Source organism: Strix uralensis, chromosome 1 (genome assembly GCF_047716275.1).
Source record: "Strix uralensis isolate ZFMK-TIS-50842 chromosome 1, bStrUra1, whole genome shotgun sequence".
Taxonomy (NCBI): domain Eukaryota; kingdom Metazoa; phylum Chordata; class Aves; order Strigiformes; family Strigidae; genus Strix; species Strix uralensis.
Genome location: NC_133972.1, coordinates 25,293,553 through 25,320,694, shown reverse-complemented (window position 1 = coordinate 25,320,694; position 27,142 = coordinate 25,293,553). Strand labels below are relative to the sequence as shown.

Genomic DNA, 27,142 nt, shown 5'->3' with positions numbered 1-27,142 from the left:
ACCTTCTTGACAGTGTGCCAGATTTAATTTATATTACAGGTTAAATGGTTGAAATCACTGTATTTAGTAACTGTAACAGATAACAAATGAGAGCTCTACAAGATGATCTTTTCTCCTTAAGATATTGGAAAGACTGAATTCAGCTTTGTGAAGGAGTACTCTTTTTCATCTGCCAGCATCCTCTCAAAAAAATCCCTCAGAGGTGGGGGAAATGGCAAAATACCTTCATACAGGTGGCATGGGGGTCTTTGCAGGGAGCTTGTTTTCATCCAAATGTTCTGGAACACAGATGACATGTCCTCTCCATGGGTTCCAGACATCAAGTGCTGACAGAGCACTACAACGGTCACAAACCAGGAGGAGTATTAGTTCCCTCTGCCCAGAAACACTTTGCTTTGGACTTGGGATATTTGCCATTAAGCTGAAGCCTCTGTACCTGTCAGACATTTAACCAAACTAAACACATTTTTTAAAGATATTTCTTGGATGTTGCATCCTGTAATCAACACTTGTCTTGAAAATCCTAAGAAAAGAGGTTATGCCTAAGACTCCATTATCATGACGCAGACTGTACTAGTACTCTGCTAATATATATGTCCAACCCATAGCCTGATTGCCTCTTCTGCCTGATAGTAATTCACAGAACTGCAGTCGGGATCTGTGTTCATATCCAGCATTGCTGCATCTGGCACGTTACAGTAGGGTTAATGACTCATTGCCAGAGGGGTAGTTCAGCTGTATGTCAGAACCTTCTTCTCCATAAAACAAAGAACAAAATTTTGTGTAGACTGACTTGCTGTGTAAAATGAAGGAAATTCCGTCTGTTGGCAGTCCAATGTTAATCACTAACCTCCTGCAGAAAGCTTTCTGCTATTTCAGTCTGTTGGCTGGTCCTAGAGTAATTGCAGCTCTCCGTTAACTCTACAAAGAAACATTTGGCAGAAGTTGCTGCAGCCTGTTTTACTATCTCAGTGCCATAAAACACATTTTGTCACCTCACAATTTCTGGTGTCTCATTGTCTAGTTTGTGAGCAACCGCTTTTTGCTTTGTTAGTGCAAACTGAGTTTTGTGTCTTCTCCTTGAGGAACATCTCTTGTTCTGACTTCCCACGTCATAGGAAAATTGCTCCATGAAGCCATCCTGCAGTCCCTGTTCTGTTAAGTGGAACATTTCAGACACTCATCCTGTCCACATGGTAACTCAATGCTAGTCACTGGGAGTGAGATCTCTGTGGACAGTTTTTAAAAGAAGAATAATTATTTACGTGTTGTAGTAAGTAATAGGTTGTTCTTCAAGGTGTATGTTCAAGCCTATGTTCATCATGCTGTACTCTAATTCTTTGCCTCAAAAGAGTTTTATATCTTACTGATTCCTTATTGATAAAGAAATGGGGAGCTGGTTGTTCCTTCTCCATCTGGGACTTCAGGACAGTCAGACCACAACGATGGGTGTGTCAAGTGTATCACCAGCAAAATCCATATGACAATATAACTTAAAGAACCAGTTAAAGTAAAATAATGTTTCTGTAGCATTTAGCTTGTAGGTAAAAAGGGGTAAATTAGTTAGCTCAGTGTTCTAGTTCTGTACATCAGTCTGCAGCCAGACTGTTACCTTTATTTGATAAAGAGTCCCCTGACTATGAAGTAAATGTGGTTTGTAGGGATTGCTGTGTATGAAAATGGTCTCCTCCCCTTCCTGCCCTATGCTCTCAAATTTTGTACCTACTTTTCTTCTTATTCTGTCTGTTGTGCTTGCTTCTGAAAGAGTTTTTGTATTCATTAATTTTGGTGTGAGGACTCTTCCAATCTTTTCAGTTTTGCATTTCTTTGTTTTACTTATCTTAATGTTTATGACCTCCATGGGAGAGGCGTCATTAGGCTGTAATGCAGTGAGTTTCATGAACCTGATTTAATAAATGTACTCTTTGCCTTGTTGGAGTTCACCCTGAACTCTAATCAGTTGTTAAGCATTTTAAAGTCCCTGTACAGTGACTATTTTGAAAACATCCATTTATTTGCCACTGAGTGTTCCACAGCTCTACACGCAGTGACAATGGAATTAATCCGGGAAAAGAAATGAGCTGAAAAAAGTCATTTAAGTACTCATGCCAGCCTTGTTCCACTAGGCAGTTTGTTTACATTGATTTTATTAGGACACAAACAAAAAACTAAGGAAGAAAAGAATCTATTCTGAATCGTGCTGTTCACTCATCACAGTATTCAGTATTTGAACAAAATCTCCCAGCCTCTCAACTAGATTAAATTGCATTTAATTTACCCTCATTATACACATATTTTGGTTATAACACTCAAAATACTCAGTTCTTTAAGGCCTTTATTTCAATGAGAACAGAATGTTCTGGTTTGGAAAGAAAGCCTGGTGCAAACAAAACTGAATACTGAAATCTGAAATTGAAAGTGGAGTGAGGTGAAGGAGTGGCAGGAAAGGTAGTTGTACACGGCGCACTCATAAGATGTTCCTTCATTTGATTTTTAATTTCACATTTATACCAAAATCAAGCAATTTCATTGTCTTCACGGTAGAAAAAATGAGTGATTCCTGCCTTCACAGTAATGTTGAAATGTATGTTAACCATGAATTATCTCACTTCTACTTGAAGTATATCTTTATCTTCCTAATATGCTAATTAGGCTCCAGAGGATGTGGTAAAAAAAAAAAAAAAAAAGAAAGGCCAATATTTTGGCAGATCTAATCACAGTTAGATCTAATGAAGAACTCTTAGCCCCCCAGGAAGACATGATCATGATGACTTATTAATGCCTGATCGTGGTGCTATGAAACATTCTTTATACATCAGGGGTGTTTTTCAGGATACTTTTTACAGATGCTCACATAGAGCTTTTCCATACCTGTGTGACAACATGAAAGAACAAACCATGACTGTTGACAGAGAAGCGTGCTGGCAAGGAAAGAGTGACAGCATTTCTTTGGCAAAGCGGTGACAAGACATAGCTCTCTATGTCAGAGTTGAGCAAGTGGATGAGGAGTAAATTACAAAATTCTGGAAGTCAGAAGAAGTTAGTTTCATGCAAAGGAACAGTAAGCTGAAGAGAACGATAATAAAGTCAAAGGGTCAAATTAGAAAGATTATTTTAACAGTGACATTTATGGTGGTTGTTTTTTTAGTGGAAGAGAGGGAGGGATGTGTGCAGGAATAAAAACTCAGAAATTCAATTGACATGGAAATGAAAGAATTTGGTGTTGGGACAGGTTTCACATTTGCGTATGATTCTTTGCTCTCTAGTTACACGTTTTACTTCATGAATGTGCAGTTAGAATTCTTAACACATTTTGGAGATTTGTTTAGCTTGTTTGTGAAGTGAAGAGTAGATTTGGAAAATAATGATCTTGAGGCAATACTATTGGGGAGAAGCAATTTACTGAATAATGTAAGTACTTCTGCAAAGCCTTGGAGACAGAATTCTCAAATTACAGTTTCTAATTCCATGGAAATATATTAACTTGAAATTGTAACCTATTTAATTCTCTTTATACGGAAAAGATTGCTTTGTTTTGGAGGTTTATTAATCAGCAGATATACTTCTCTGAGAGCTATCATTATAATGGTTGTGAAAGCCTCAACTGTTTTCTAAAACATAGGTATTAAAACCAGTGCAGCTTTGCTGTTGGGTCTAAATGGTGAAATGTACAAATCTGTTTCACTTCATTACTTTTTACAAGAGTCAAGAAATACAAAAGTTTTGAGCTGGAATAATCAGCCCAACTCCATTATATTCGAGAGCCTCCCAGTCAAGATCTAGCTCACAGGGTTTTCTGGTGATGTTTGATGCTTAAAATGCCTAATGTTTTGAAAGACATTCTGAAACTTAAACCAGCATTAAATATCAATATCAAAATGGGGACTGAAGGTTTGTTAATGATACAATGTTTGTAAAGTGGGACTAAAGTGACTAGTAAATTGAAGGGAACTTGCCAAACCACAGTTTTGCTCCTTGTGCTCTGGATCATTATTCAAGGTTGCACTGCAGTTTTTATTCCTCACAATATTCCTACCTCAGTCTGTGATAAGTTAGGTGATGTTCAGTGAGTGAGATTGCTTTACCTAAATTTATTCTTATTTTCACTGTTCAGCGGCAAAGTGGATACTTTCTTCTCTGCTTAGAACCAAACCACTGTTCCGTGATTTACATGCTGTTTATTATTCAGGATACACAGTTCATCCTTACACAGTATAGAGCATAGTCTATACTTAAGTAGTGTAAAATCAGAATTCTCTCATTTGCAAATAAATGGTAGTTCCACATAAGTCTTGGATCTTCAAAATTGTAATTACTGTCACTACTTTTTGTTTCTCTGTTGCCTGCTGTATTCTGAGTTGTGAAGAAGGTAGGGATTTTGCAGAAATAATGTATGATAATGTAATCAAAAGCCAAAGTGGGATTTTCAGAAATGGTGGTGGATTAAGCATCTAATTTCCCCTGTCTATCACTATAAATTACGCATGGTCTTTAGAAATTTTTGGAAAGTTCATCATTTCTTCCATTTCAGTTGCCAAATACAAAATGGAACCAATACTATTTATAATCTTTAACCTCAAGTAACTTTTATCAGACTGGCTAAGACTAATTTTTAGGTATACATCCTCCATAACAATCTGTGCAATTCAGGTGTTACTCATAACTGCAAACAACTGGAAAACTTAATATAGCAAATGAAGTACTGTGTCTTCAATGTTGCTAGGCTGTGGAGAGGAACTTGCAGTGGTCTCAGAAGAGACAACACATGTTTCTGCTTTCCTAAATCTAGCTGACTAGCTCTTCCTAAGTCTAGCTGACTAGCTCTTTTATGCTGTAATCATTTGTAAATGCATTTGCGCTGTAAGTCTTGTTTTATTACAAGTTTCTTATGTTTTCCATGTTGTACAGTATGATTGTTTGCAATATAAGGAAATCAGTAAACAAAATTCCAAATTACTTTTATCCTGGGAGGCAAGATTCCATAGTAGTTTAGATTCTGATGAAGCAGCTAGATGTTTAATATACTCTTCTAAAATGTTTTCTATAAGACGCTTGTCTTCAGAGAGCTGTCAGCGCTCATCAAATGCTGCATTTGATGAAAAAAGTGGTTTGATACATATAAGTAGGAAGATGCATGATAATTTATTGAGGTATCTCATCACTTGAATTTACTGTAAATTCAAAATAGCATGAAATGCATTAAAAAATACTCTTAACACTCATTTAGGTGACAGTCCTTCTGCTGTCTGTTTATATACTATATTGTGAATTTTTTGGTAGCTTTTTATGCTTTCACATGTTTCAGAAATTTCAAAGTTGTATAGTAAAAAGACTTACAGTAGCTTCTAAATATAAACAAAATTTAAAAATAAATCCTGCAAAACTGCAACGATCCATTTAATAAAATCCCCATTTTTGTAAATGCCCTGAAAGGAGTGGGTGAAAATAGTGTGACACATCATGTGGGCTTAATCTGTTTCATATAAATTTGCTGTGAAAGCTCTAGTTCGATATAGATAATGTGCAATCTGTTCTAAACATCCAGTTGTACAATAAGGGTAATTTGTGGGAGACAGTTATGGATCTCAAGAGCCCTTTCATCATTCAGAGTATTGAATTAATCTCCTCCTAAATGCTCATTCAGAAAGTGCCAGAAGACTGCTCTGTTTGGTTGCCATGGCAGATATTATTCTCCTGGCTCCTTGGAGAGCTAGATTTCTATAAACTGTGAGTGTTTTCAAGTTTATCAAAGCAGTAAGCTGTAGTTACTCTGATTTTTGTTGTTGTTGACAGTTTGCTTCTGTCTTATGCTTGCATTAATTTTATTCTTTAAAAAATGTTCTAAAATTTCTTTACCTGCTTGCTCTATCAAATAGAACAGTAACTTTCATTTAGAGACAAAAAGGACAAAAAAGCGTTTTGCATCTAGTCTTACAGTCTTTTTAAAATAAAGAAGTCAGAAAATTCAGTACCTGTATGCAGAGAGACTGGTGAAAATGGCAGAACTCTGATAAATGCAGGTTGTAAGCAGGGAAGGGAATGAAAATACTTTTCTCAAGTCTGTACGGGGGCAGATATGTGAAGGAGATTGGACTAATTTCTTACACAATAAAGTTTTTCATTTGCATGTTCTCATGTTGCACACAATCTGCTTATGAGTAGCAGAACTAATGAAGCCTGATTTCCTCGGGATTTATGTTCATTCTTTCCTGAACCTATATACAGCTGCGCACATGTCCTGATTAGACAACTGGCAGCTACTTGCTGGATGGTAGAAAGAATTGAGTTACAATTGTGTTTTCAATGATGGGATGTTGGTTTGGATTTTCCTTCATGCCAAGCTACTAATTTTCATAAAATGAAGAGGCACTTCATATCCTTGAGACCTCTGCAAATTGCTAACTTTTGTTGAAATTGGCTGGTAGCTGGAAGGTTACTTCGTGGTCCCTTCCTCCATGGCCCCAGCCCTTTAGATGTCTGATTCAGGTGATTTTGAAGAGACATGTTGTCACTGTGAAAGTTGCAGACTTTAGGAGACAGTTGTTGGCCACCACTGAAATTCAGAAACAAGCCTGAGCTTTAGAGAAGAATTATTTAATAATTATTATGTAGTAATACATCCTGTCAATTCAAGATATGTGGTTATGTTGTTTGCTTGTCTGGATGTCTATTACAATGTGGATGCACATGTGCTTTGAACACTTGAGCCTGAGATTTTTTTTACTTTCTATGTTTTGGTTAGTCAAAATAATTACACTCAAGGTAAGCCTATCACTAGGGAGACTAACTGGGTAACAAGTCATCAGAGTTTGCAATGAGATACTTGCCTCAGATGACCCAGGTACAGACATCAGTGTTCAAGTTACATTGTTGACCTCACAGAAAATTCTGTGGTCCTGACACCTGAAAAGTAACCCCCCTTGTTTCCTACTATATTAGCAAACTCTTTCCTTTCAGAGACATCCAGAGGCAAAGCTGTTCTTGGCAGTCCTGTGATAGCTGTGCAGCTGAAAGATTCTCAAATCTAACTCCTAATCAACTGTGAATATGTGGGAGGATACTGCTTTGAATTAGTGACAATGTGAATGATCGTATGGACAGTCATTGAAGGGAGGAAAGGAAGCTATCCATTAATAATTGGAGTTGTCAGAAGTGTTTTGTTTATATGCAAATTTACCATTTACCTACTTCCAAGTCCTTTTTAGTCTAGCATGAGGGGACAGGGCAGTTAGGAACTTTTCAGGTACTGGATAAGCAAAACAGTATTCATGCTCTACTTCATTATGAATATGCACCCACAGTGTGAAAATGCGTAAGGATAGCATGTGTTAGACTTCCTGGAAGGTGACGTTTGGTGTGTGTACAAAATGTGAAAATATTAAGAACAAACCTGAGGGGAAGGCAGATACTTAGAGAATTGAGAAACTTGGAGTAGGATAAAGAACTTGAAATGGATGTAGAAAATACATTCATTACCATTGCGTTTTCTCTTTAAATCAGATGTGTTTCTAGCACAAGATTGGGGAAAATGCCATTCTGGACAGAACCTATGTGTAGTTCAGACTGCCAGCAAATCTGTTACAGACCATCTCATTGAAACAACAGCTGAACTATGAAATTACTGAATTGTGAAGTGATTAAACAAAAATGAATATAAGAAGGTCAGTCACACTAACATGAGTGTTTCTTTCAATATGTAAGCAAAATAGATAGCACATAAGTGGAGCAAATGAGGCCTGACATGTTCATGAAGCTTTTTTTTTTTAACCTGAATGTCTGCAACAGTCAACACACAAGCATTGCCTGTTCTTTCATTCTCCTGTGGTGCATCATAAACACAGCATTTCTGCTGCATTTGAAGTCTCATACGCTTCTGTGGAAAAGCAGCAAGACTTGACATTTGGGAAATGTGAGAGGGTTTGTGTTCAAAGAAAGATGGTTAGGGTCAAAGAGCATGTCAGTCTTTAATTAGTATGCAGCATCCTTTTCAGCTAGCATGGGGAATATTTTAGATTCTTATTGCCAAGTGTGTAGTTAATTCATTACGTGCTATGCTGTAAAAACTGCAAGAAATGTGTATTTGCCAAGCTGAAAGTAACCATTTTTTATTATTCGTATGGAGGACAGGATGTTGTACGTTTAACAGATTATAAAATACTAAAACATATTCTGAGGTAATTTAGAAAGTAGACAACAGTGGAGTTCCCTTAACCTTTTCTTCCTGAAGTAAGTATTAAACTGAAGTGTCTGACATATATTTTTGTCAACTCAATATAATATTCTGCTAGGAACTTTGTGAAATCATGGGGTATATGCTGTAGCTTTCTATAGACAGGCATCTATTCATCATTGCATATGGATCAGACTTGGTATTGCTGTGTTACAGAAGCAATATTATGTTGCTGCTCTGTGTTTATTTAATAAGAAACTGAAGTCTCCAATATTCAGAGGGAATTTTCATAAAACCCAGATTCATTTATATACATGGAAAGCATCATGCCATTATATAAATAGCTGTATGATTAAACAAAAGAGTAAGTTTTCCTATACTCTCAGTGCTGGTTCTCTCTGATGTGCAGTTATACAAATTACAGGTAACACGGCATGTGGTGAGAGGTAGCTCATATGCAAAAGAGAACACTGTTTAGAGCAGGTCTTTTGGTGAGATAATGTCTTTTTGCTTCTGAGAAGCAAGCTGTCAGGAGGTTTCAATGGTACTGTTAGGCTCTACATACCAAACCATACTTTCTAAGATGCCAGCTCATATAAAACGGATTAGAGAAGCCAGGAGGAAAATACCTGGCAAAAGAACTAAGTTCAGACAGATACTTTTTAAAGCTTTATTGTATTTTAAAGTTTTAGTAAAATAGATGAAAATTAAATGAAAAAGTAGGACTAGAAACAGAATATTTTCTAAGTTAAGGTACTATAGTACTCCTTTTTTTTCTTTTCTATTGACAGCAAATAAAACTTCAGAAATTATTTCAGAGCATTATGCTCCTCTGTAGTCCTCTAGGTTATTCACCCAGTAATAGGTGTAATGTGCACTGCTTATGGCTATATATCCTGTGAAATGGATTGAAAAGAGAAAGATTTGCTTTCCTGAGAAGCATTTGGAGAATCTGAAGCTTAATAGTTTAGTTGCCCTGTTTGGGTTTTTTTCTCATTTACAGGCTTTGCTGCCTTTTGGGGGTTTTTTTGATTGCTTTAGTTCTTGAGTCTTTTTTAGGACTGCATAACCAATCTATGATTTTTTTTTTGTCTGATTCCCTTCTTTTCTTAGGCATATCTTTTTTCTTTTTATCTGCTTCTTCAGATGATGATAATATTCATATTAGAGCATATTCTTTTTTATTCTACTGCCTCAATTTTTGTTTCATGTGGGAGATCTAGTTGGAATGTGTATGGAGAAACAAGCAATACGTGGTCAGTCATTTCTGCAGGGGTGTTGCCTTTTGTCCAGCCATAGCTGTACTATCTACCTGGTTAGCTGGGAGCAAGGCTGTCAAGAGCAATGTATACTGCAGTAGTGCACGTCTCAGTTGAAGAGTCTGCTGCTGTTCTGTGTCCTTTCTTTGGTCTGTCAGAGCAGAGGAGGAAACACTCAAAACATGACCTTATTTGGGAAGAAATTCTTACCTTGTCAGACACTGAAAGTTTGGTAGAGTATTGGCTTATTCTGGATGAAGAGTACAAGTTACAAAGGAACATCTCCCAGATAAAATTCTGGAATGAATTAATAGGGCAGCTGAGCAGAAAGGATGGAGGGGTGCAGAGAGTAACTATCTCCATTTAGGGGAAGAAAAAGAAGAAAATAAACCCCACCCCAAAACCCCAGGGGAAAGCAACAAAGATATTCACAAAGCAAGGATTCTTCCTTTCAAAGTTGAAAACCAGTTTTTGATACTAGAGCAAGTGTTTTCTTTAGAGATTTTTATGTAAGGACAGAGGCCGATTACATTTGATACCCAGGTAAATGGAGATAATACTAAAACCATTCCAAAAAAAGCTAGGCAAAAAATATTTTGAGTGATATTGCTCTAATGATTGATCAAACTTTCAGGAATGTGACCAATCATGGTTCCTTCACAGACATGTTAGGATGTAAATTTCTATGCAAAGAAAATATTTTGACGGTTTAGCAGACATGAGCATGCGTGCTGACTCCATAGCTTTTGATAAGAAAGAAATAGGAAGAAGTTGCAGGATTTTAAGTCTTCATAACTATTTTGGTAATACTCATGTAGGAGATGGTACATCTGCCAGAATGGCTCACCAAACCCAGGTTTTTAAGATTAAGGTCAGACACTGAGACAAAAGAACTGTGTGTGGTAGGTAACTATTTATATTGCAGTGTTTATGTAGCTGTAGCACTTAGAGGGCTTACACACATTAGGACTTCTGTTGCCTTAGCTCTTTACAGAAATGCATAAGTGTTAAGTTCCTGCCCCAGAGGTCCTTTTGGACATCTGTGCTACATATACCGGTCATTGTCTGCTTGGCTGTGCAGTTTCCAACAGCTTTGTACAGTTCTGCCCACGAACTGCTTTTGGTTACCTAGGAAGAAAAAAGAAGACTTGAAAAACCTTGGGCAGGAACACAGCCCTAGATGTTTAAGGACAATTTCACATGCTATTGGAAGAGCAGGGCTGCCTGAAACAAAACAGGGATTGCTGGATATTTGTTGAAGAGAAGCTCTGTGCTGGTGCCCTTTTTGCTTGATTAGTTTGAAATAAATTGAAAAACTAAGGAATTCTGTTTCCCTGAAGGGATGAGGTTTCTTATCAGCATCTTCTTAAACTGATGGATTTTTTCAGAAGGTCAGAGTACTCCTATATGTATATAAAGGAGTAGTAAATTTGCTAAATAAAGTAAGTTTCTTGTGACTCTTGGTCCTTCCTGTTTCTGACTTCAGAGATGCTATCAAATTAATCAGTCTGTCTCTTGATGGAGCTTGGTGGAGCTTCTTTAGGGAGATGGAGAGTTCTGTTCTTACCACATTGTAGCTAACATTTGGTAACTAGTGGTGAAGTAAAATCTTAAAGAAATGAAAGACAGATGGGTCTGGGTTGATGGAAGTACTGTTGAGCAAATCCAAAATTTAGCTGGTCTGCCAAGTTGAGAAACCCTAAGTGACTAAAGTAGGCCTACATGTGGTAAGAAACCTTTCTTCTGCAGGTGGGACACACCCAGTGTTTCCTTACTTATTTTTGACTCGTTGATGTTGAAATTATTGGACCAAACCATTAATTAGTTCATCCAGTTAGTTCTTTGGGAGTGATCAGTCCTGTTGTTTCTATAAGAAGTGTACGAATGTGTAGTGAACACAGTCAAAACTTTGGAGTAACTATTAATGGGAGCAGTTGCTTACTTTCTGTATCAATCAGTATTAAGCTTATCTCATGAATGGGAAGAATTTTCCTATCTGCCTCAAAACCAAGATTATTTTTAATGCCGCTGTGGAGGTTACATTTTGTTGCATAAACATCTAGTACAAGAGCATTTATATGGATCTTAGTAATTCTGAGCTGCATTTTCTTTCCTATTTTTTTTCACTGATCGGCAGAAATCAAGAAAAGAGTTTCACTCATTCACTACCACAGGATAAAGACTTCTTTTTAGTTGAACCCCTGCAGATTCCATAAGAGAGAAAATTTTGTTAAGGTATTGCATATTTTTCCCAATATTATTTGTGATTATTCCCGTGTCACAGAAAGATCAAGCAAAGTCAAGTTGAGCAGATGGCAGTTTCAATGGGATAAATTTCTTTGATCAAAAGTTAATAAGATTGTAAAATTCAAATATAATTATTGGAAGGTTATTTATATATGAGCTTAATACTTAGTAATATAGAGTAACATATATAATATATATTTTAAATTAATGTTTAAAGGTAATTAGTCTATAGGGTATACTGTCTGCTGATCTGAAGTGTGAATTCCCCATGACATAATGGTAGCAATATTGGCCAATTTCCAGATTTCACAGGTTACAAATGAGGAAGGCATCAGGAGGAGAATTCTCAAGGTAACAAAACCTAAAAAACCAACACATGGCAACCAAAACCTAACAGCCTTCTGTCAAAATTGTTGATAGTGCCCCTTTAAATACAAGCTGATTTAAATACTTACACTGCTCATTCCTGTGAAAATAGCATCATTAAAGTCTTCTTTATTTGTTCTTCTGTGTGTGTGTATGCATTTTTTTATATTTTTTTATATATGTATAGATGCAGTATACAGGTACGGGGAGAGAGAGAGAATGAGAATCTGTGTGTGTAGATGCTACCGAGTTCCTTTTGTAGATGCACTTTTACACTGGCTTATTATAAACCACAGCCTACCATTCCATTTCTTTTTACTGGGCATACTCTTTTCCTTTGATGCATTTCCTTACACCACTAATAATTACCGCTATTTCCTATTAATATGGAAAATTATGCACTCTGTTTGTATGAAAGGTGTTTGCCTTAGATTATTGAAGAAATCTTTTGCTATAGTTGGAAATTATTTTAGGAAAGGATGTAACTGACTGCCACAGGTTTTGCAGTTCTGTTGGTCCTGTAATGATATATGGAATTTTCACTCTTTGCTTTCTGATTATTTCCAGTGCCAAAAAGGAAACATGAGTGTGTGAGCACTGACATATTATCAAGCTCAAAGTGCAGGAAATGGATTTCTGCAGCTTGTTAATATTTTGTGGTTATTTGTCCTGTCCCAGCTTGCATATTTGATTTGCCCTGAAGGATCTGTGGGAAATGTGTGTTCACCTTCCATCTTATACCATCACATAAATTTACAGTGAATTAACTAGGTGACTCACTGGCTAATATTAACTCACTTTACTGATGCAAAATCATATGATGTTTTAAACATTTATTTAGAGTCCTTTGACAGCACTTACTGGCGCTTTTTTTTTTTTTTAAATCTGGTTGGACAGATGTAACAACCTATTTTATAAAGGTCTTACTATAAAATTTATAAGACAACATATATTTTCTGACAAATGGTAAGGTTGTACAATGTTTCTATAGCAATAGGACAGAGTTTTCATGTGCTACAGCTCATGTGTTGAAGAGAAATTACTTTAGATACTTGTGGTTGCATGCTAGATAATATATTTATTGTTGCGATAGATTAAAATTGAGAAATAGGAATGTGATGGTACTGGTAACCCAGGGCACCCAGTAGAAAGACTTTGCAATGTATAAGAAACATTTCAAAGCAAAGCCTTGAGGTTTGATAGAATTAAATTACTGTGGCAATTTAACATGAATCACAATAGCTAATCCCTCAGTGCATGCTGAAGCTGGCACTATTAGTTCTAATTTCCATTAAAGCAAAAGAAGGTCAGTCTGGAACAGTGGCTGGGCTGAAGCAGTATATATCTGTTCAACACATTTATTTCGAGGCTTCGGTTTGTTGCCAGGCTTTATCCAGCCCCTCAGAGCAGAGCAGCAAAGTGGGGCTGTGCTAGTGGTACTTTGTTCTTCCTTTCCTTCCCAGTGCTCCTGAAAAGCGGAGCAGGAGGATGGGAGTGGGAGGAGGAGTGCGGCTCTTCCCACCGGGGAGCTGCCAGCCTCCAGGGCCAGTCGTCTTGGCGGTTTTTCTGCCAGCAAGTTTGACCCTTACCGACCAGTGAATTTAGATGCAGAAGGGAGCAATTCCTCAGTTTGAAGAAATTGGAAGTAAAAATCTAAGGGAGAGGGTGCAACTAGGAGGGTAGAACACAGGACAGGGAATGGACAAGGAATAAATAAGGAAAGGGAGTAAAATGCTTTAATAAAGAAAGCAGAAATACTTGAAAGAAATGAAAAAGCAGAAAAATAAGGAGGAGTGTTACCAAGGCGTATGAAAATTGACTTATCTGTGCATGAGAAGGCTGCATAGATACAAGGTTCATGTTGAAAAAGTTAAAGAATAATTTCAGTATGCTTACTCTTTTTTGCAATTATTCAAGTTTTGTTTAGAAGGTAAGAGTTTTAATATATAGTTCTAAACCTAAAAATTAGTGTTACTAAAATAAATTCTTACAAAATTATGTATTTTACATAATACAAGTAATCTGCTTATGCCTTTATGCATTGTTTTGCATGACATTTAAGTTAACAGAGAGAAACTGGGATTATAAGGTTGACGAGCTTTGAAAATAATAAAATTAAGTAGTCAGAAATCATTCCAGTATTTTTTCCAATCTGAAGCTCATCCGAAAATCTTTTTTTGTAATTGTTCAGTTACATAGTGTAGGGTGTTCCAAGGCACTAAAGCAGATCTCAGAAACAGAGTACATACTAATATTCAGCATATCTACAAATTGTTGTTTGTCTTCATGTTACAAAGCTGCTTAAAAATTCATATCGCTTCAGCCTGAAAATAGTAGCTATTATACAGCTTTAATTTTCCATAGCTTGCTCTTTATTGAAAAATAATTTCATAACGCTTTGCAAAGAAATTGCTAATGGTATTAGAGGCAGAAAACCACAAAGATTTGTTAGGGTCTCTGATAGCAATACAGATAGCTCTGAAGAAGGGGGCTACGGAGGAAGAGCACCTCGGGCACGGCAGTACTGCTAAGGACAGCAATTCATTGACCTAACGCAGAAGAGTACTTCATTGTTCCAGTGAAAAAGAAGACAGAGGGACAGAAACTTTACCAATCCAGCACTACATCACTTCTGAACAAATGCAGTGAACAACCTGTAGCAAAGAGGTTTTCTTCCCACTAATTTGTTGGAAAAAAGGAAGAGTGTTTTCACTTGTAACCTAGGAAGCACATAAAGGGCAAGTGTGGCTTCACTGCAGTAAACGAGAACTTTGCCATTGCCTTCAAGGAAACCAGACCTTTACCCTTTGCTCGGTTGTTTAAAATTACTGCAGGCACAGCAGATTACTTTACAAGTATTGGTATACCTATCATTTGATATACTTAGCTGTTATAACTTTACTCATTTTGAAGAAAAACAGAGTTTTTCTACTACCAAACTACCAAACCAACCTTCTACTCATCTTCAAAATATGTGCAAGCTAATTCAAAGTTTTTTCTGATTCTCCTACGTGCTTATTAGACAATCTTTTGTAGTTCTCTAAGAATAATGCTTTGTATCCAGTTGTGCATCTTCAATGAAAAATGGCAAGTTTAATAAGCTATATGTGTCCTTTGTGTGTGTATCTGCGTAAGGGTTGTGAGATTAAGGGTTTCTCTAGGCCAGACCCCAAAGTGGCAATAAGTAGATGCCTAGGATAGAGCAACGAGCAGGACTAACATATATATCCCCATAATATTTTCCCATCCTCAGCCTGTGCTTAGTTCAAGAACTTTCTGAGCCAGATCAAACCATAAATCCACCATAACTAATTTGAGTAGTTGAAATCTGAATAGGTATATGACTTTATTTGATCAGATAGATATCAATTTAAATATATTTTTAAAAGCAAATCAATACCTGTAACTGATCAATACTTATGCTTAGCCCAGTGTTTAACTACAGGAGAACAAGTAGCCTCTTTTTCCATGTGTGCATAGTCTTTCCACGGAGCAGGGTACTTGGTAGAAGGGGCATTTGCCTTGTCACAGGTGTCTTTGGTGGAAGAAGGAATTCTGTCAGTGGTGCTGTTGCCATTCTGAAAGTATTTGTAAAGGGACCTTTGATAACACTTTAAAGTTGGTAGAATGGATTTCTTCAAAATGTTGGTAAAATTACTGTAACTAGCAATTGGTTACCAGCTCTGTGTTGATTATTTTTCAGTGGTCTGTGAACAGGCAATAGCAGAGTGCCCACAGAAAGTAGAAGAAAGCTTGTCTTTGAAGAGGAAGACAAGAATGAAAATATTACCAGAAATTATATTTTAAGGACAAGTACTTGGGTCAGAAGAGTCTCTACATGGGAGGAGAACAAATAAGATGGCCTAGCAGGTCCCTTCTGTTGCTGGTCTTCAATTCTTTGCCTATTAAACTCTTGAGTATAATTGAAACTAGTTCTTCACCAAATACTTTAAAGATTGAATATTTTTTCCAGTTTTAACTGCAGTGAAGTTTTTTAATACTGTGATAACAATAACTTTGGAATTAAACTCACTTTCCATGCTGATATGGCAGATAAACAGAGAGGCAAATTCCTTCTTAGGAAAAACTTCTTCAGAAGAGTGGTTGCCTTTGCTATGTGTCAGCCCAGCACTTAGTGTGGGAGTCTGATTTCTAAACATGTGGTTTATACTTCCAGTATATTTTAATATTTTCTACTTATACTGTTCAGTTGTTTGTTTTCTCTGGTGTCATCTGATGTATTTGTCAGGCTGAAGTTTCTTGCCGGCTGCGAGAGAGATGGAAATTTTGTACTTGCAGCATTGTGACTGGTGCGTGGTAGCAGGACAGAGCACAGCCATTCATCCTCCGTGTTTATCTGCTTTTTATATCAGATTTATGTCACAGATAGAAATCTCCAAAAATAGTGCCCAAAGTTGGGTTTTTACTTTCATATCAGGAGTACAGTCTAGATTACTTAAATAATTCTCTGTATAGAGAAGTAACCTTTTTTGTTGTTGTTACTAATTTTTTGGAAACCAAGCAGGGCTCTGTACGGATCCACAAATTAATGAATTTGGAAAGAAATGTGAGCCCGGGTTACAACTCAGGCCAGCTGGTCTTGAGCTGGGCCTAGGCGTGCCTTTGTGTTTGCTGGCAGAGCAGAGGCTGGACACGGTGCTAGGGCTTTGGGTGCTTAGGTGTTGGGCTTTGTGTGCCTGGGTTTCAGTGATGGCCAGTTCTGTGGCCAGAAAGTACTGGGATTATGAGGTATTTTTTTGTTGTCTTCTGAGGGTTGGGCATAATTCATTTTGAGAGACCATCTCTGGTTTTCACACAGTCTATTCCCTGCTGTTGCACAGATTACAAGGAGACATGTTCATGCTCTTTGATTTTTTTCCTCTGTTCTTTTTGTGGCATTAAATACTTTAAACTAGTCTTTTGCCTTTTGTACGATAGATTTTGTTAAAGGATTTTGGCAAAAACTGTGTGGGTTTTGGTATGTGTAATACTGGAATTAGACGTGTGGTCTCCTTTGGCTAAACCTCTACACCGTGGGTTTATGCACTCAAGGGAGGCTTGTGTCTATAACCCAGCAGGTCCCTTTCAGCCTTAAGTTGTAAAAAATGCAAGCACGGAGCTCACATATCTTTGCTTCTCTTGAAAGTGTTAGACCGAAACATATATTGTCTCAGAAGTTGTAGCGAGCTGTGTATTTTTGACATCACCTGAGCACTTTTATCATTCAAGCAGAAGAGCGAGGAGGAAGGACTGTTGGCTGTCTCACTGCAGTGCCACCGACTGCCTTAGAGTCCGTTGCCGCTGGTGCTCGTGTTTTTTTCAGACACAGTTTTGCTGGTTTTGCTATTTCTCAGCTGTGCCTCCTGAATCATGAGTCAGGGTGAGTGCAAAGCATGTGAGTTTAAGGAGTAAATTAGCATATACTGAGCAACCTGGTTCTTAGCCAGGCTGTTGCTGCTATTACAGTTGGTATAAGGCTAACGCAGCTATGTCTGCAGTTACACTTCAGTGTCAGGCATAGCCATGTATTAGGGGTTTGTGTCCAGAGGTCTCATTAAACTCTCAAAGCGCAGGGTAATCTGTTCCAAAGGGTAAGTGCCTGCTCAGGGGCATCATGCTTTGCATATAAGCTTGTTAAACTTCAGAGAGGAGAATGGTTTGTTTCACCCGTTTTCTCTTGATTGTAACTAATAACTGCAAACTGGTAATTAACACTGTCCAAAACTCATGATAAAATAAATTTTATCATAGCTCACCCTGAAATCATTAAAACATTGTTGATGTGCTACTAACCTAGGAACAAACTACACCCTTAAACTGTAGTGAAATCTGCGTGACCCCAGTCACTAAATTAAAGAAATGTATGACTGACAGGCACAGAGCTGGAAGGATTGTGCAGTCCACCCCTCTACTCCCATGTTCATGTTGATCAAGGTCATGTCACTTTGGATATTTTTGCATCAGTGCTTTCATAGCTATCCAATAGTTTCTGACTCCAAAATCTATTGACAGGCTGTTTATTGGGTGAGAGGTAATTGCAAAAGCTAAAGGGGAGAGCATCTGCTAGGCTGGTCTGGCATCCTGTGAGTGTGGTTAGAGCACACGCTCTTCCTGAGGCATTCAGACATATTGTTTAACGTTGTGTATTTATCTTTCACTTTGCAACTACATGGTCAGTTATGGTGAAAGAAGTGAATTTTAAGAAATATGATCTAAAACAAGCTAAAAATAATTTAAATGTTCTGAGGGAGTGTCAGAATACATAAGCTATACTTCTGAAGAAAATTCGATGATACTATCTAATGTGGCTTCTATTATTATTTCTGCATTTTTGTACTATCTACTGAACTAAAACAAGGTTCAGCAAAGGGTGACTAATACAGTAAGAATGGTATAATAAGTATTAATTAATACTTTGCAATTTAAATCAGAGACAATATGAAGGAGATCAGAAAAAAACCTTGGAAAAAATCTACTACAAATGGGGTTGCTTTGTCTGCTATGGCTCACAGCACTGTTAATCAGGCACAGTACTCCAAGGCACATATTATGTGATTCTGCAAGTTTTCCTGACTCTGCACTTACTAATTTTGCAAACTTACTGTTTCATTAACACTAGCTTTTTGTATTTGACATTCTGTTATGAATTAGGCATACAAGAAAGGAAAGATGAGAATTTTTTTTTTGCTGTTACCTGCTATTTGTTGTGGCAGATTTCCAGTCTAGATCTGTAGAGTCCAGGCAAACTTCTCTGTCACAGTTCCTGTAGGAACAACTATAAAAATCTCTCAGACTGGAAGGGACCTCAGAAGGTCTCTAGTCCTAAGCCCTGCTCAAAGCAGGGTCAACACCAAATTCAGATCAGGTTGCTTGGGGCTTTTTCCAGCCAAGTCTTGGAAACTTCCGAGCACAGAGACTGCAAAACCTCCCTGGGCCCCTGCTGCAGTGCTTAGTTAACCTTGTAGTCAAACTTAATTTTTTTTCTTACTTTATGACCACTTTGTTTCTTGTTCTCTTGCTGTGCACCTCAGCAAAGAGCCTGTCTCCATTTTCTTGCTAACCTCCTTGTAGATATTGGCAGGTGTCTCAGCCTTTTCTCACAGGGCATGTGCATCAACTCCATGCCCATCTTGTGTCCCATGGCTAGACCTGGTGAAGGGAATCAGTATCCTCCTTATACTGGAGGACCCAAAACTAGACACAATATTCCAGATGCAGCCTAGAGGTAAAGAGGATAATAGTTGAAGTGCTTGGTAACTTTTCAGTCATCAAAAAGTTAAATTATTGTAATTGCTTACAGAGTCCTTTCCATGGAGCTACACAGTTCAGCATTTGTTTCTTTGTTTCTTTATCTTCAGTCTAAAATTCTTCTCACCTCCTCCTAAAAAAAAAATCTGCATTTTGGCTGTTTAATGCTCATGTATGGCTTTTCTTTATAGAGAGTTGCTTTCACTGGTTTGCAGCATCACAGGGCCCTTGGTCTTGGCTCTGGTAAATAAGGAAGCTGTGAAATTGTTCCTACAAGTCTTTTATCATACTACTTAAATAGGGGGCAAACTATATGCTGGAAATCAATAGCTTTCAGGAACTGTTAACGGTTGTACTGGATGAGTTACTGAAAATAAGCACTCAGTGTTATACTGTGGCTGTATGGTATAACACAGAAGTTCTGGGATTTATAAAGAGGAGTATACTAGTACAGAGGGTGTTTATTGTTGCTGTAGACAAGCATCAGTTATCATCTCCAGCTATGGCAACTAAGAGGCTGCTGAAATACTGGTCAGAGTCAGAAATGAGGCTTAAAAGTTACCCTAAACCTGAAGTCCTTAAGCTCAGTTCCCTGCAGAGTGTTCAGTGCCACGCTCAAATACCTTGAGGGAAGGTTTGTGGTTCTAGATAATGAAGTTACCACAACTTTCCACCATTATAATCAGCGAGAACAAATTTCCATTAAATCAGTTTTTACACTTTTACACAGAATAAAATATTAAATGAGGAAGAGGCTTTACTGAGTTTTGAAGTAGGTGTTAATTTGCCTCTCCTATATAGAACTGGCTGGTACTTACAGATTAAGCTGATACTGTTCTTGCAGTTGTCAGCAAACCGCTCAAGGCCCAAGAAACTACCTTTGTTGTGAGTGTACACCACTAGGAAAGAATAATTTTAATATATATCCATATATATCATATTATAATTAATTTGAGAAAGTGGGAAAGATACCATGTAACACTACACTTTCTTTAAGCAGTAAACTGCAAATGAGCTGTTCTACATGGTGAATACAGGAAAAGCAGGAGATGGAGTTGCTGGTTAGAAACATCTGCCTTTGTGTCTTGTATTTAACTATATGGCTGTTTACATGTCTGTTCTTCATATATACAAATATATGTGTACATTGAGTATGCATATGGAACAGCACCAAACCAGTGAGTCATTAACTCCAGGTTTCATTGATTTTTTGCTTTTAAATGCTTCTTATTTTTTAAAATTGTTTTCCTCAGGTTGTTGCGGTTGAATTGTCAGTTGATGTTAACACACGCAGTGATAAAATTAAGAGTAGAGGCTGGGTTACCAAGGCCAAGCATAACTGGAAAATAACAATGTTCTAAGCATTTGACACAGCTCAGCAAGTGCAGGAAATCAACATTAAACAGACAACAAGAAGCGAGGAATGCAAAGAACGTTAGCCACCTGATAAAGTGTTGGCTGTCCCATAGAAACCATATAGGAAAGTTGAGGGTGTTTGATTAGATTGAGTGTGTGTGAAGGGAGCACTGGTAACAGCACAAATGCTGGGTTATGTCTGTCATCCTGTAGTGCCGAAAGAAGGTCACAGATGGATGTGCAAGGTAGGGTTTGTGAAAGGCAGCACATGCCTCTCAGCCACAGGGGCAGAATGGAGCTTCACACCAGGGCAAACAATGTCCTTGCTTAAAGCAGCCCTACTGCGCAAAGCGAGCTGCAAAGCTCGTCGTCCGTGGGTGCTCTGCACAGGGTTTGGAAGCGAAGGTGGGCCACGGTTCTCCTCATGCCATGCAGAAGTGACCTGGATTTCCAGTGAGGCTGTGGCTTGAACAAAGCCCTAGTGCTGCTGGTGGTAAATCCATTGGCAACTCAACTGGTTTTGCTTAGTCGAGGTCTGTGGTGTTACTGTGTATTTCTGTTAGTTCATGTTTGTAGCTTTTTCTTTTTCTTGCATATATTAAGTAGTATTGTTCGTAGCACTAAATCATGAGATCAGACTTCTGTAGACCCTCTAACTGGAGAGTTACTGGTCGTTTATAACTACAGTCAACACCCTCTGTACTAAAATTTGTGTTTCTGGCTGTGAACGCAAAAGGGAAGTAGCCTAATTTCCAGGCTTGGTATGCAACTGCATTTGTGGTGTGAAGTATCTGTTATGTTTTATTAAAGTGCTTTCAGAAAACTTAATGTTGAAATGTAGTAAAATCTAATTAATTAGTAATACCTATTTGTAAACCACATTGAAGAATTTTTGCTATTTCTACTGAAAGTACTGTCTAATTATATTGTGTGCTTTACAAAGAAATTTAAACTTAATAAAATGGAAATAGCAAATCTATTGAATTACAGCAGATAAATATTTAGAGCAACCCCTAACAGCAGAATTTTAGAATAAACTACACTGTAGCCCTGCTACAATAAACTAATATTAGTTTAAACATATGCTTCACGTATATATTGCATGCATGGGCTACTGTTGGTAAGTGTGCTGCATAAAACTAAGGTGGTACGGCCACACAGCGAGAGAGAGATGTGATCCTGAGTGCTGTGCGGAGCCAGGCCTAGCTTGCTAGGGAGCAGGACTGCGTGATCAGTTTTCATGCACCAGCCACCTGTTTTGCAAAACAGAAGCATAAACCTTTCACTCATAACTCTCAGCTGATAATGAATGAAGAATGGTTTCTTGAGCCAACTCATTGCTGAATTATGCCTCTGGGTAGTTTACAGAGGCTTTTAATACCCCTCAACTGAGCATTGTTTTTCTTTCTCATTATGATCCAGTAGGTTTGAAAAGTAGATTGAGAAGTTTTTAATACCTCTTTTTTTTATATTTTTAAAATACTACTTAAAACTTACAAAGAGATGTCTCTTTGATGGAAGAGTAGTTAACTGGGTCCCACAGTGAGCCTGTGGGGCCATCAGAGGCCCATCTTAATCTTAAAATGTACCTTGTCAGTTCCCTTTCTCAGTATCAGAAAAAAAAAATATAGTCCCTTTCCCATTTGTTGTCCTAGAGAAATATTTTCTCAGTAAAAAGGAACATTTCCTTTCGCAGTAAAAGAAAAGAAAATTTAAAAATTCTACAACCTGAACTTGGAAAAGAATTTCACTGTTTAATGGTGCCACTACTCATTGCTTGACGAAGTGATAGCTCTTAGGGGAGCTTGGTGCTGCCAGGTACTGCAAAATATGTTTTGATATTAGAAATTATAAAGAAGAAATGAAACAAGCAGCTCTTGGGGTCCTCACATTGCTTATGATTCATTTCCAGAAATATGTGACTGTATTTGGACTGGTTTTGCCCAGGCTGTGTGTGCCGTGGCAGCATGTGAAGCTATTTTAAGAGGTTTTTCTACTCACTGGCCCACTGAAGAAGCTGTGAAATTTGTTTGTTCATCATATATTTTAGATATAGTAGCATAAAATTGCCAGCATAAGAGAATACTAGCATAAGATTAGCTCAGTTAAAATTAAGAGTGCCTTTAAAAATAAATGACAGTAGTACCACTTGTACAGAATTTTTGGACAGATTACTATCTAGTCATCATTAATAGTCATGTGACTGGTTTTCTTCCAGACTTTGGCAAGCCTTGCAGAAATCAGAGGATAAAAATACCTTTCCAGTTTTCTACCTTCCTCATCAATCCCTGTGTAGTTACAACAATGCTCAGAATTTAAGAAGATCATGCTAAAATATAAGAATCAGGTTTGAATTTGATGAATCATGAACTGAATTAAATTGCTGACTTCTGTATCTTTTTAATATTTTTACAGTAGAGGTAGAGGTGACTTTAATTAAGATGCTGTAGTTTTATACAGACATTTAAATAAGCGAATCAGGATGCAGAAGAGGAATCTGTATTTCAGCATTTAGCTATGGCTTTTTTCTGCACTGTTGCTATGGAGAAGCATATAAATATTTGTATCACAAACTAATTTTACTTCCCTTGTAGATGGCATGGAAATACAGATAAAAATGGTAAAGAAGAGTTATTGTAGGTGGGTTTTATCATGCAGAGTAATGTTTTGGAATGGGCTCAGGCACAGACTAGCGACAAAGGAAAGTTAGAAGGTGCTGTGTTAAAGCAATCTGACATCTTGATGTTACAGGATAGAAATGGAATAGAAGTGTCCACTGTATTTGCTGTTTCCTCTTTTCCATTTTTTTTTTTTGATAGCATTATTACATATTTGTCTTTTTAATAGCTCATATGTACTGGGCCATTGGTATAAAATCAAGTACAAGCACGAAAGAAAGAACTTTAACTCAGAAGCACATGTCCATCCACCACTGGGTGGATGATACGGAAACTACACAGCTGCTTAGGAGTTGAAATTATTTCTTCATATGATCACTCACATTTTTTCATGTCCATGCATATTTTTTTTTCTTTCTTTGTCTGCCAAATTGCCATGAAGGAGGCTGTCATGCTGGACACCAGCCTATGGCCTCCTGAATTCCAGCAGTGCTGTGCATCTCCTTGCCTTTGCTCCTCACCCTGTCCTTGGGACTGGTCTCTGTCTAGTCTCCTTTCTTTGACTGTTGTGTCTCAGTCTCTTTCTTTGGGGAGTTAAGTCACTGTAATTATTTTTTAGTCTGTCAGGGTGGTTTTCAGCCTTCCAGATGTTGCCAGACCCTTAGCTGATAACCCCAGGTGATGGGTGAGAGATGCCTTTGGCACAGTTTAAACTCCACTCTTATTGCCTCTGTAAATTCTGTATTATGAAACATCCTCTTTAACAAGAAGCTTCAGAGTGGCTCTGGTTTCTCTTACTCAGCAGATACTTTTGACGCCTGCAATTGTTATTCTGGTTTCACATTGAGATCTCTCTGGTGATGTCCTAAGATAATGAAAATAAAAACGGTTGACGACAGGAGTGGAAATAACACATATCACCATAGCAGGCTGCTACCTCTTCCTTATATCACAGGATGTTTTTGTTCAATTCAACAGCAAAAAAAAAGGGTAATACAGAAATACTGAATACAGTTACAGCTTAACATTAGTGCAATGGCAGATTGGGGGCAACATTGTGTCACTAGTTCATTGACCTTTTAAGAACCCTTAAAAATGTAAATATTTAAGGCTAAATGACTTTTATGAGTTTTCTAAAAATAAAAAAACCCCTCTACAGTATTGAAGACTTTGCAATGAACTAAAATTTTACATCTGTAAAGAATGTACCTTAAAAATTGCATACCACGGGGCCAGTAGGCAGATTCTCCCACTAACTAAACAAATTGCATTTGTGTCTTCAGAATGAATATCTGCTATAACAAGGAATAATTAATATTTTTTTTAATTCCCTTTGTGTCTGAGATTCTGATATCATAATCCTTCGTTGGGGTGAGCATTCTTCTTATCTGAAGTTTATCTCAAAGAGTTATCGTGTATTTTAATAAACAAATAAGTCAATCTGCGATTCAGAGATAAGCATTCTGAATTCCAGCCTGGTATCGATGTAAGAGCGGATATCCCGTGAAGCCCATCAGCTGAACCCATCTGTGCTCGCTGCCATTGTTTTAGGTAACAGCCAGTGCTGCCCAAGAAGACATAAAGCAGCTGCCAGTGCCCCTACACACAGGCGTGACCAGAGATGGGGGCTGGGGATTTCCAGGCGCAGCGGTGGCGATGCCGGCTCTCACCGTGTGCTGTCATGAGCACAGCTATTGCCTAGGAGTGCCAGAAGACAGTTCCAGTACAACAGCCATTTCCCCTGGCTTTTCGTTTTGTCGTTCTTACAGCAGTTCCCCCTGTCATAAGTCTGAGGGAGAAGGTTTTTTCCTGTATCTGTTAGGCCCAGTAATTTCAGCGTAAGGCATTATTCATCACGAAAAAAATTAATTAACATACAAATTGCATCATAATTTGCTGAGTCTTCTGGTGGGAAAAGCAATATTTGTGTTAAAATTGTGTCACTTGTAAAAGACAGGAATAACGGAGTTGCGTTTTCAGCTGCCAAAGCTCGAGTTAATTTTTTTGTGTAGTTTTTTTTTTCAGTTGGATTCGGAAGTGTCCTGCTTTCATATTTTGCTGTGTTGTGTAATCCGTCATGCTATCACTGCACTTAGCATACCTTTTCTTTTTCCCCTTCTCTCACAGCAAATGAAGCTTGCGGCTGAGTCACTGAAGGAATAAACATGAAGGAAGGAGGATGACTAAAGCAGTCACATGTGGATGTGGGCACTTCTTGAGCGTTTGTTTATGATGATGTGTAGCTCTCAGAGCGTGCACTTTACCATCTATTCAGTAGGTGGCACCTACTTATATGATACTTGGTAAATAATCTTTGCCTGACAATGTAAAAAAAAAAAAAAAATTTTCTCCTGCTCTCTTTGTTTCTTACATGCAACCTTTGTGAGTTTAACAGAAATAAAGCACTACAGCTTATGCTAGGTCTGGTTGAAATCTGCCAGACTCGCTGTGCTTCACGTGATTGAAAACAGATCCTGTGAGTAAGCATCCAGAAGCTAACTAGAGTTTTCAGCTGCAGCTTTGTAAAAGAAAAAAAAAAAGGTAGACAAGTATTTAATTCACAGTATACTGTCCCTTTGGGGTTATTGCCCCGTTTGTTCCTTTATTACAATAGCTAAGTGATCCTGTATGATTTCAAAGACTTGCTTATTAGCTGCTGTTTGCACATAGCAAATGAATTTAAATATTTTATATATTGCATAATGAAATATATAATTGTTCCCGGTATGATATGAGAAATATTTGAACATAAATATTATAAAGTATGCATTATATACTCCTGTGTGCTAGTTATCTAAATAAACCCCAGCTCACATCTTTTCAAAAGCTGGTTAAAAAGCATTCAGCAGGAAACAGATTGCTGATCAGTAATTTATGAAGTGTATTTATTTTTTAATTTACACTAGATTTTGGTATTACTTCCCTGGATCTTGAACTGCAGTATCCTATGAATGGATCTTCTGGTTAAATGAACTGATAGTAGCAGATCAATTAAACTTGATACTTGATATACCAGTACTCGTGTATGTAGTCAATATCTGATCTTTTTCTTGCATTTCACAGAATGGTAATTTTCCTAATGTTCCATTATTTTCTGACAGTAACCGGACCAAAATTTACAGCGTTTGCTCCTGTGACCTTGAGACAGTTTATTTTCTCCTGCTTTGACCTTCATCTTTGATAGATGTAACTTACCTGTATGTGATACTTTTGGAATTCTGATGGGAAAAATCTGCTGTTAAAATAATTAAGGTGTTTGCCTACTTTGCATATTTCAGATTTCTGCCACAGGGCCCGCACAGCAGCGTAACATAACTAAGCCAAAATAATGTATTCTGTCTGGAATTTAAAATTAGCATTCCTCAAACTCTGCAAGTGTGACCCAGTAAGAAACGGCTCCGTTCCCTTGGGAAGAGGAGCAAAACCGTGCTGCAGCTGCTGTCTCTGTTCTTGCTTCTCCCACTGCGCGTCCCCCACGCTGCTGCTATTTCAGGGGTATCTCAGGGGCTGCTGCCATTTCACAGCCTGTTCCTGAAGCCGTGGCAGGGTTGTGGTGCACAGGCTCTGCCCTGAGCAACCAGCAGGGATCTCTGAGGGGAGCACGTCTCCCACCCTGTAGCGATCCCCAAACTGCAGCTTTTTTGAGGAGGGGACCAGCGTGTTTTCCATGAAAGCTCCCCAGCTTTGCAGTTGATTGTCCACTTTGATGTGAAGTAGCTCACGTTTGTTCAGGTTTCACTCGTGCTGCCTAGTCAGTGTTTTTGAGTGAAGAGTTCAGGAGAAGAAAAATCTGTGGGATGAGTTCCTGGTGGAATATGTTCTTCTGAGCTTGTCATAGCCATTTTGAAGGGATTCTACTGATTTGCTAATTAGTGCTG

The 27,142-nt window shown here is 37.9% G+C and overlaps 1 protein-coding gene across 2 annotated transcripts in view; it reads left to right on the top strand.

Moving 5' to 3' along the window:
• The window catches only part of ANO10 (anoctamin 10), a 124,672-nt gene extending 98,393 nt beyond the window's left edge, over positions 1-26,279 (top strand). For both annotated transcript variants that reach the window (XM_074860579.1, XM_074860585.1), the window contains exon 13: positions 25,392-26,279. In XM_074860579.1, coding sequence (XP_074716680.1) covers positions 25,392-25,427 — 36 coding nt within the window. In that variant the 3' untranslated portion in view covers positions 25,428-26,279. The remainder of the gene's footprint in view (positions 1-25,391) is intronic.
• Positions 26,280-27,142: the final 863 nt, after the last annotated feature.